At 27.8% G+C, this 10,854-nt stretch overlaps 1 protein-coding gene across 1 annotated transcript; it reads right to left on the bottom strand.

Moving 5' to 3' along the window:
- Positions 1 to 1,829: 1,829 nt before the first annotated feature.
- Positions 1,830 to 5,985, bottom strand: LOC101205692 (aquaporin NIP2-1-like). Its single transcript, NM_001280770.1, is given in 5 exon segments — positions 1,830 to 2,067; positions 2,410 to 2,471; positions 2,820 to 3,014; positions 5,351 to 5,575; positions 5,839 to 5,985. Coding segments are annotated over 5 exon segments (867 nt in total).
- Positions 5,986 to 10,854: the final 4,869 nt, after the last annotated feature.

Below are 10,854 nucleotides of genomic sequence, written 5' to 3'. Positions count from 1 at the left end.
TTTTTAATGCTTCATGTCATTCAAGTCTTAACACATATTAACAATCATTTTATTTATAAATACCATTTGAAGTTTGATGTTTTAATTATAATATGTACAGTATCTTTTTTCTTAAAAAAAAAAAGAGAGAGAAACGTAACTTAAAATATTTATCCTTGTTGGCATTTTTTAAGTCAAGGTAATTAAGCCAATGAAAAAATATAGCTTACGCCAAGTTAATTTATTACAAAATTTAATGGATTAAAATATTAAAGACAACCTATGAAATATGTATCTTTATTATTATTATTAGAAGAGTAAAAATAAAATATTTAAAATTGTAGAACCCATTATTGAATGAACATTAAATTTAGTTTATAGGAGTTGAACTTAGGTTTCATATTAAAAGAAAAGACTTAAAACTTAGATTTCATTTTCGCAGTAAAGAGGTTTGAAACTTCAACCTCAAACTTCTTAAATACATATACTTTATTTTACTTAAACTAATTGGTAGGTAATAGAAAATTTTCATATACTCTCGATTGATTTCTTACCATTTCTTTCTTTCTTTTTCAATTTTCTCCTACCATCCGTCCGGTAAACATTGGATTTTTTATTTTTATTTTTATTTTGAAAATCAAGTGAATAAACATCTTATCTCACCTTTAACTTTCTTGTGTTTTGGAGTATGTTTTTTAAAATCAAATCAAAATTTGAAAACAAGAAGAAGGAGTTTTTTTTTATAAAAAAATTAGTTTGAAATTTAGTTAAGATCTCAACTTATGAAATTTAAGAAAGAAAATAAACTTACTTAAGAAAAGCAATTTGTTATGAAACAAAACCATAAGAATGAGTTTTTTCTCAATGAAGAATCTCAAATTAAATAAAAGATGAAAGGATGTCAAGTCCCCGTACTAAATCTACTCCATGTGGTTTTTTTGAAAAAAATGATAATCGTAATGGAGAATACTTTTAAAAATAATAACTAAATGAATAGCAACATTAAAAAAAATTGTAAATATAACAAAGTTTATTATTGATGGACTCCATTGTTGATAGACTTTTTACTAAAGATATGATCTATTATTGATAACTCTTATCAATGTTATGATTTGATCAACTCTTACAAACGTATGTTATATCGTTATTAGCTAGACTTTGAAATCAAAATTTAATGTAGCTAAATCATTAAATATTTTTGTACTGTACTATATCTATAAATATAAATATATAGGAACATGATTGCTATAGTTTGCAAGTTAACCTTCAAAATAAAGCATACATTTACAGGAAGAAATATACTTATTCCAAATTTGGATGGGCATTATTGTTTTTAAGAGTACCTGTAAATATAACTTCGTGACCTAGTATTTTTATAAAGGCATTGAAAATGTAATTTAGTTTTTAACATTCATTAATTATTGATTAATATGATAATAGTTCATATGTATTATTTATTTTAATAATAAGAATTGATTTATATAATTATGGATCTGAATGTAAGTAAATTACAGTTATATAATATATTATTTATAGTTTCTTGAAATTTGGTTGTGACTTGAATGGGAAAAATGAAACCAAGGTGTTACAAAAAGTAGAAAATCTTCATATATATATATAGAAGATGTTAAATTACAAAGGCTACTTCTGATACATTGCTAAACTATAAAGAAGTTACCCTCATACATTACTAAACTATAAGATAAAAGAAGCTTATAGCATAGTACACATGAGATCATTGCTCATTAAAAACACTCAAACTATTAATTTCACATCTTTCCATCCTTTTAAATCTCTTATTCTAGAGATGGTAGACGATGTGAGAGATGATGCGAGAGACAATGTTCATATTAATGATTGCTTTCGCTAACATCTGATCTCGACATTCTTCGCATTTTGAGTGAAAAAGAATGTGGAGAGATTAAGTGCACAGGTTTGTCACTGGCACGTATGAACTTATATGACCATGCCCCCAGTTGAGTTCCAACAACCGGCCCAACAAAGTACACCCAAAGCCCTTTATAATAATCACTTGCCAATGCAGGTCCTAAAGTCCTCACAGGGTTCATTGACCCTCCTGATACAGGTCTGAATAGTCGCTAACACAAATGCTTATTAGATCTATTTGTTTAATGTAAAATTTTTATATTCTCAAAACATTTTTCTCAAAAAGGGAGGTTTTAAAAAAGAAAAAAGTTCCCAAAAATTGAACTTTTTAAAATGAAAATTGTTGTTATGTATGCATGGTTTTGTAAAGTTAAACATTTGCAATAAATAAAGTATTAACATGTCCAAAATAAGGGTATTTTTGAAAAATAAAATAAATAAGAATATGTTTTAAAATTATGATTATTATTATATATTTTGAAACAAAGAATTTTAATTGTGTTAAAAAGGGAAAACCAAAAATGTTATGTTTTCCTTACTCACCCAGCTAAGATGGAAGTGATACAAACAGCTGAGCCAACTGCGATACCTGCCAGCTCTCCTACCTGCCGAACTCAAACCAAAGCCAAAACAACCATTTTCCCACATTAATGAAAACACATTGCATTAATTATTCACTACATTTTAGTCTTTCCAAATAGTGGAACAAAATATTATTTGACCTCAAACTCTTCTTTTTTTATTTCTTTGCATTCTAAATATTTACACACTTTATCTTTATTTTCATTTTTAAAATGTTGAGTGGGGACTCCAACCTCCCACTTACTTTTATCCATATTTCATTACAGATCCATTTTCTAGAAATAGTTTTCCCTATAATTTTCAAGACTTAAAATAAATAAACTACTTTTAATTTAAAGGGATATGTTTAGGTATAAGTGAAAGAATCTTACTGCTTTGGTGTCAGTTGCAACGGCAAGAGTGACAAACATCATAGAGAATGTAACAACAATCTCCATAACTAAAGCTTGTAAATCAGACCCTGATGGAGTAGTTGTGCCCAAATGCTTAATTGGATGCAATAATAAGCGCAATGTAAAGGCTGCACAAGTTGCTCCACTCAGTTGTGCTGCTCCATACAATGGAACCTACCAATCAAACCCAATATAGTACATCACTCTCTTGTATGTGTTACTTTCAATAATCTTCCAAATTCCTTTTTTCTTTCCCAATCAATTCTCAAAACTATATGTATCTTTGACATCCACCCATCAAAACAAATTCTTGCGTTGTCTTTACAATCATTTGAATTCTATACTTTCATTCTCTACTTGTTATGCTTTTTTTTAAAAAAAAACAGAATACTAGAAGAGATGAAAATTAGTGAATAGACGGAGACAATTCGAAAAGTGATGCATTCTCTAGCTACGTTAAATACGTCTTTTACTGTGTAAGTATATCTTTTTATATATATAGTTATAAATTTCAGTCATGCAATTTTGTTTTATAGATTTTTGTGATGAAATTTTCTTTTTCACACAAAATAACAACAAATGACACTTTAATTAAATGGTGGAAAAACTGGCAAACTAAACTTATTAATTCTACATGTAGTTTTAATAACACACAAACTTCAAGCATGACTTACCCATAAACTTAGATATGATCTACATCTTTAACAAAACCTACTCAATCAAACCAAGAATTATTAAAGTGTGTTGAGACGAAAAAATCCCTCCTAAAAAAACCTAAACCAAAATAAAAAAGATGAAGACTAGACATTTAAAATATTATTACTTTTCATTGCTTTGATTGGAATTCCAAAAAGTGAAATATCAATATATCTATAAAGTAAAAGATGGCCATCTTGACTATAAAAACACACATGACATGAAGATATGTATTGTTCTTTTTTGCTCTCTCTCTATACCTTCCCACTTCTAATGGGCCAAGAACTTTTTGGTGGACATCTCTATCTCTATCTCTTCTATTTCTCAAGTGTTGGAATTATGCTGCCTAAATGTCCCATCTAATTCCTTGGCCGGCAAAGTGAAGCCAAGGTTGTGGCCATAAAAAGATCACATATGCTTGTCCTTGTGGCTATGGATGTAGAATAATATTTGGACAACCCTTGACCCTACATCATGTGGCCACTAAATATGGCTTACATTTACCTCTTTTTGTTATCTCATCATCATTTCATTTCTACTCCTTTTCCTATATGTACATAGTGATTCTTCTAGACTTCCTTTCTAACTAATTATTAGAAGAAGCTAAGGGTCAATTTTAAATCCCACCAAATTCTTCTCTTAATTGTCATAATAAATAGTCCAAACCATGGTTAATGGCTCTCGTGTGTTTTCATTTTTCACCTCACATTTTTATTTCTTTCAACAATAAACTTTTGACTAATATTTTTAAAGAAATATATTAAAAAACAATGGGAATCAGTAGATATCGACATATTTTTAAAATCCTTGTGATACTTCAGCCCCATACAGTTATTGGATTGTATTTGTTATATTTACAGGTTATTCTCAACTTGAACAATATTTTAATTCTAATAATTGGAGGGTGAAGAATCCTATATATCACGAGACAATATAGATTAGTAGTTTTTTAAAAAAGAAAATAAATTGGAAGAAAGGTAGACAATTACTTGAAACCCCCAATTTAAAATTGATATATAAATATATTTTGAAGTCCTGGAAAGAACAAGGTGCACCTCGTTCCTATATTCTTAGCACCGCTCTAAATATTAAATATTAAATTTGAAACAAATGAGGTATCAAATTTAGTTTTATAATACGTTGATTTGATCATTATTAAATTATAGCATTAGTTTAACTAATATTATATTTATTTGCTAATGATATCTTATAAACTAATAGTTCTTCCCTTTTCCTTTTTGTAAATAGCAACTATCTGGCTTTTTCCTTACAAAAAAAAAAAGTGATATAATATCATTAACATATTATATTAATCGTGCACTAGTTATTATTTAACTTTTAATCAATTAGCTAGCTTACGAAAGTAGTTAAATAATATATAATAATAAACAATAAACAAAACAAATATATTCGTCATAAATAAAATTTAATCTCAAAAAAATTCTATAACTTTTTGTTTGATCCCTTAGTTCTAAAACTATAAATTTGATCCATCAATTTTCTAATGGTTTGTATTAATCTCCGTGTTGTCTCGTGATTGATTTTTCATTAATCACTTAATAAATATTCTTACCCTAAAAGCATTAATGGCAAGAGTAAAACAAAACTCTATGTCTAGTACTTAAGTCTAGAGAGAAAATAATAATAATAGTAGACAAGTTAGATATTGAAAAATTTAAAAGAAAAAATGAAAATACTTGGACATAATCACCCGACAAGATTAGAAAACATGGGAAGAAATGATTAGGTTATTGATTAAACGAAGAAAATATAACTGACAATTTCAACCATTTGAAGAATAAAAGAGTTGATACCTGTTTCCATGGAAAGTGTCGAGTTGCAGCAAAAGCCATGGTGACAGCCGGGTTCATATGGGCACCGGAAACGTGTCCGACAGCGTAAATCATCACAGTCACGATCAATCCACCTGCAACTGAAGCACCAAGCTGCGACACTCTCCGTGCATCGCTCGCGTTCAATGCTGCCGCCCCACATGTCACAAACACTAGCAAATAGGTTGCTATCACCTCCGCCACCAGCTATATCATTGTTGGAAAAGAAAAAAAAATCATCATCGTTGAATTGACTTTTACAGAGATAGACATGTTTAAGAGTCAAAATCTCTTCCGTCGATTCAAAACCACTTGTAAAGTGTTTTGATTTGTTGAATATCAGTATGAAAAATTGATTTAAACGTGTAAAATTAAACAATAAAGTGAATCTTTAGTGATGAACGCAGGTTTTGGAGTGATTTTAAACGAAGTAAACATAAGTGACAAGTGATATACAAGAAGGTGATTACCTTTCGGGAAAACCCAGGAGGGTAAGGGTTTTTGAAGAAAGATCCAAACTTGGAGCGTTTAGAATCTGGGTTTTCAACAGATACGAATTCGTTAACATCCACAACAGCTTCTTGGTTGGAGAGCTGAGGATTTTGAATAGAACTCATTTTTTTTTCCTTGTATTGGGAAGAAACAGAAATTAAGAAGTGGAAAAACGGTAGTTAGAAAAGTGGGGTTTGGCAAATTATATATTTACCAAGGAGAAAGAGGGAGAAGTAAGAATGATAATATTGATCTCCCTCTATTTGAACGTAAACGCTAATATTATTATAAAGAGAAAAACACTTGTTTGCATATAAGTTGGAGTTGCAAGCTACCCCCTTTTATAATGAAGCTGAGGGATGGGGTGTAGGCCTCTTAGTGGTTCACATCGGTATCTTGTGCGTATATGCTTTAAAGCTGTATCATTATTTCTCTAAATGTTATTATACTTTTTTATTTTATTTTCCTATCCATACCCGTGTGTTTATTTAGCCTTTCAACCCTTTTGGATTTAAACTTATTATTATTTTTTATTTACTTACTCTACTTTCCTCTCATCCAACAACACATATTTAATCTAACCTCACCTTAAACCCCAACATCAGTCATGACTTATACCAAACTCTTTCATTGGTTACATTTAACATGGATTATTCATATTAAAAATTGAGTCAATCTATTTGGCTCAATTCTTGGATCGCCTCATTGGACTGTACTCTAGAATGATAAATTTAATTAAATATGTTTCTCTATATATAATTCTCTTGTATATTATATTTTTCAAATTTAAGTTTCTTGATATATTAAAATGTATTTCATAATTTAAATTTTTAAATTTTTAGTTAGTGTAAAAATTTTAGAAGTGTTAAGAACTTATTAAACTTTTTTTTTAAGAAAAATAATTTAAAGTAAATGAAACTCTATAGTCTCGGTTATTTTATTTAGTAAAATAATGAAATATCACTTCTTAAAAATAAATTGAATAAAAAATAGAAAATGATGATCACATGTTAGATACATTTAAATGAGAAAATCCAAAAATAAATAAACTAATATCAATAAGCTAGTAGTCAATATAAATTCAACTCAAAATAGTTTAGGCATTGAACTTAATTGACCAATGAAGATTAGTTTAGAGTTGGTCCAGACACAAGAAGTGTCTTAAGCCCTCCGGACATGATCAATGAACTAATTCAGATAGTACATGCATACTTTCAACTCGAATTCAGAGGTTCGCTTCACTTACTAAAAAAAATCTTAAGTGTTGGAATTTACATAGGTCATTGATAACTTATTAATTTATGAGATAGAATCGATTTATCATAGTACCTATTAAAAGAAATAAAATGAGACGTTATACAAATAAACATTTTTATCTTAAGAATTAAGTATCAAGAATTTACATAATGTGGATTGTTGTGTCTTCTCACGACTATATTAAAAGGTAGAGTATTTGAAATCGTTTTTTTACCTAAACTTTTCCATTGACAATTTTTTCAAACAAAGTAAAAATATTTATACTAAAGATTTCTTGATAACTCAACCATATTTAATATATTATTTACACACCGTTGAATTATAACTTTAATTTTTGTTTTATATTTTTCTATTGCTATATAATTGGTCAATTATCATACTCGCTGCAATAATCAAAAGTGAGTGTTGAGATTATTAAGAATTATTGGTAGACTTTTCTTTTTCCTTTAAAATAGAAAACTATTTGTAGACTTGACCGTTCTTAACATATTTTAAAATTATCTATTCTACAACTAATTAATATGATAGTTTATACTTTGTTAATTCAACCCTTTTTTATTGAAGTAAAATAATAATTATGTTATTAAATTTATATTGAAACCTTATCAAAACTTTGAGTGGAAAAAATAGTTTTTGAAATTATATATATCTTATTTGAAAAAACAATAATAATAAATTATATGTATGTGTGTTTTCAAATTAGAATTTTTTTTTCTTTAGAAAGACAATAAATCTACATTAAAAAAAGTTGTAGAAATGGGAAAAAGAATTGATAATAACGAAAAGACTCATTTTTAAATGAAAATTTTAGTTTGTAATAATAGATTTGGACTTATAATATTTCTCTCTATAATGTCATTTCTTCGACCTACGTGCAGATACATGTCCAATTTTAAATATTATTGGAAGTTCGAATTATTATTGTAATATATATATATATATATATATATATATATATATATATATATATATATATAGTTTCTTTTAATCTTAGTAAAACAAGAAAAAAAGAACAAACATGCATAATACAATAGTTTTCTATTGAAATTATACAAATAATGAATGGTGTATTTTATATATCTTTTAACACATTTATGATCTTTCATTTTCTTTTATTAATATTAACAAAAAAAGACAAAAAGCTATATATAAATGACATTGAAACTTGTAAGAATATATATTTTTTAAAAAGTACTAGGGATCAGGGATCTTAAATTTTAAGATTACTTATCTTTTTTTTTTTTTTTGGCATCTATATAAACTTAGCTTAATTGTCTCATAGTGTACTGCTAAATACAAAATTTATAGTTCCAATCTAATAGAACTATTGACAATAATATTATAATTATATATAAAAAAATTAATATGATTTTTATTTTTTAATTGACACGTTATTTTAAACGTTCTTTTTCTCTCTATTAACGTTTAAGATTTAAATTCATCGTTTTTTTTAAAACGTTTAACACTATACAATTTTAGGCAACACTACTCTTCAATCATACACAATTTTATCATATAAAATTTGATCATAAAATTAGAAAACGCATAGCATAATGAAAATTCATTAGAAATAACAAATAAATAAATACTAAAAACAAACTCAAACAAGAAGGCACATATTTTATTTGTTGATTTATTTATTTTGATGTAGAAAAAGAAATATAGTATGAGCATTTTATCTATTCGCCCGAGTTGAAAGTCTAGCCAGGATCACTTTAGATTATTTCAAACATTTAAACTTCACATACTTTTTTTTGGAAAGAGATAAGGTACGAGGCAGTAAGTACACTCAAGTATCACTATTTATTTGTTTACTATAACGTACTAACATAATTATTAACATAATGTTTGAGTGTGCACACTAATATATCATTTCTGATCCAAGGTTGGATTATTGTGCTAAAGATTGTAAGTTCAATCTAATGTGAATATAGATATTAGTTAAGTTCTTTTAAACATACTTGTAGAATTCTCAAAAAGGTTGAAGTCCATGTGTGACAGAGGATTAAGATCAGTATGCTAAACAAAAACATATAAATTAATCCACCCGAACTTGATGAGCTGGACTAAAACTTCTGTGCTTTTAATTATTCTATTTAATATTTTTTAATAGTAGTAGATTATTACATCTAATGCTGAAGATTTGACATTTGACTGACATTTTTTTCTTTTGCTGCCATTTTAACACCATTTCCTCGTATCAACAGATACATCATTTCATTTAAATTAACACAACCGTAACACTTTCATGTATTCAAATCTTGTGGAGTTACATTCATTCTAAGAAATTAAGGATATAGTCATTTTATATAGGAAGAGAGTCTATAAATAGCTTTAAAAAAATAATATACAAGATAAGATTAGAGAAAAACCTCCCAATTTTACTTAAATCAGGAAGCATTAATTTAGAAAAAAAAAAAAAAAGGTTGGGTTAAGTAGTTCAAAGGTTCTCATGTCACAAATGAGATGGGTGTTTTTCTGCATTTTGAAATGTAATTATATTCCTCTCAAATCAGATAAACAATAAAGAAGGAGCTATAAGCTTAGGTTAGTCCTAATAATCTTAGATTTCAGAGTTCTTTGTTGGAGAGTGAATCAAAAGATCATGGTTCGGGGAAGCATCAACATCTCCCACCTTCTTTAGCATGCTTTACTTCCACTTTTTTAGTTTTAAGAAAAAAATTAATTAGGAGTCCATCCACCAATTTAGAATTGTTTCACGTCAAACACACTTAATTGCTTAGATAATAGTTATCAAATTCTTTTAAGTATATCTTAACTATATATGATATATTGATATATTGAATCCAACGACTAACCAACTTCAATCGTTACTCCAAGAACAGTGTAAAGTATATATATATATATGTGTGTGTATATATGAAGTTGCATAGAGTACAGACACCAAAACTTTCAAATACCACACAATCAATGACTCCGAAAAAGTTGCCATTTTGGTTTAGGAAGAGAAAGATAAAATAAGTTCACTTTTTCAAAGTTTGAAATACATGCTCTTAATTAACAATAAATGAAAAAGAACTCTGGATGCAACACTCAACGGACCTTTTCAAAAGTATATAACTTTAGTCTTTTGTGTAGCTTTAAGGGGGTGGCAAAAAGGGGAACCAGGATGATTTAAAAGTTTATCAATATAGTTAGTACCTTAAATAACTTGATAACTAAATAAATAAATACATCTTAATAAAGTGACCAAGATCCAGTCTAAATCAAGAAGGTATATTCTATAAGTTTTAGGGTGGTGGTGGCGACAAACCCTAAAAATAAGGAAGAAATCAAACTCTAAATTAAAGTGTCTAACTAACTAAGGCCTTATAATTAATGCCCTCTAGCTAGCTAGGAGAACATTTCAAGAGTGCGAAGTGTTGTGCTCTTTTTAATTCTTCTATTGGGTTAAAATTTGATTTGTCATTGTTGAATTGAATAGAAGATCTTCTTCTCTCCTATGGCTTGTGGTTTAATTTTTATTTGTTAGTCATCGTCACTTGCACGTACTTAATCAAAAAGAGTTTCTTATAGCTCTACTTACTTATCCTTAGATCTTAGGATGGATCCTGCAGGTGAAAAAGTCACACCTCTTTGATTTATAACATATTTAAATTCTAGATTGTGACCCCAAATTTATGTGTAGATTAGATATGAGAACAATAACATATTATCAATTTTATAGAAGGTTATCTTGTCGAGTTTCACGACGAAGAAATAAAATATTGATCAAA

This window comes from Cucumis sativus, chromosome 3 (genome assembly GCF_000004075.3).
Source record: "Cucumis sativus cultivar 9930 chromosome 3, Cucumber_9930_V3, whole genome shotgun sequence".
Lineage (NCBI taxonomy): Eukaryota > Viridiplantae > Streptophyta > Magnoliopsida > Cucurbitales > Cucurbitaceae > Cucumis > Cucumis sativus.
Note: the sequence above shows the minus strand (reverse complement) of the source record. Positions and strands in the feature narration are given on the sequence as shown.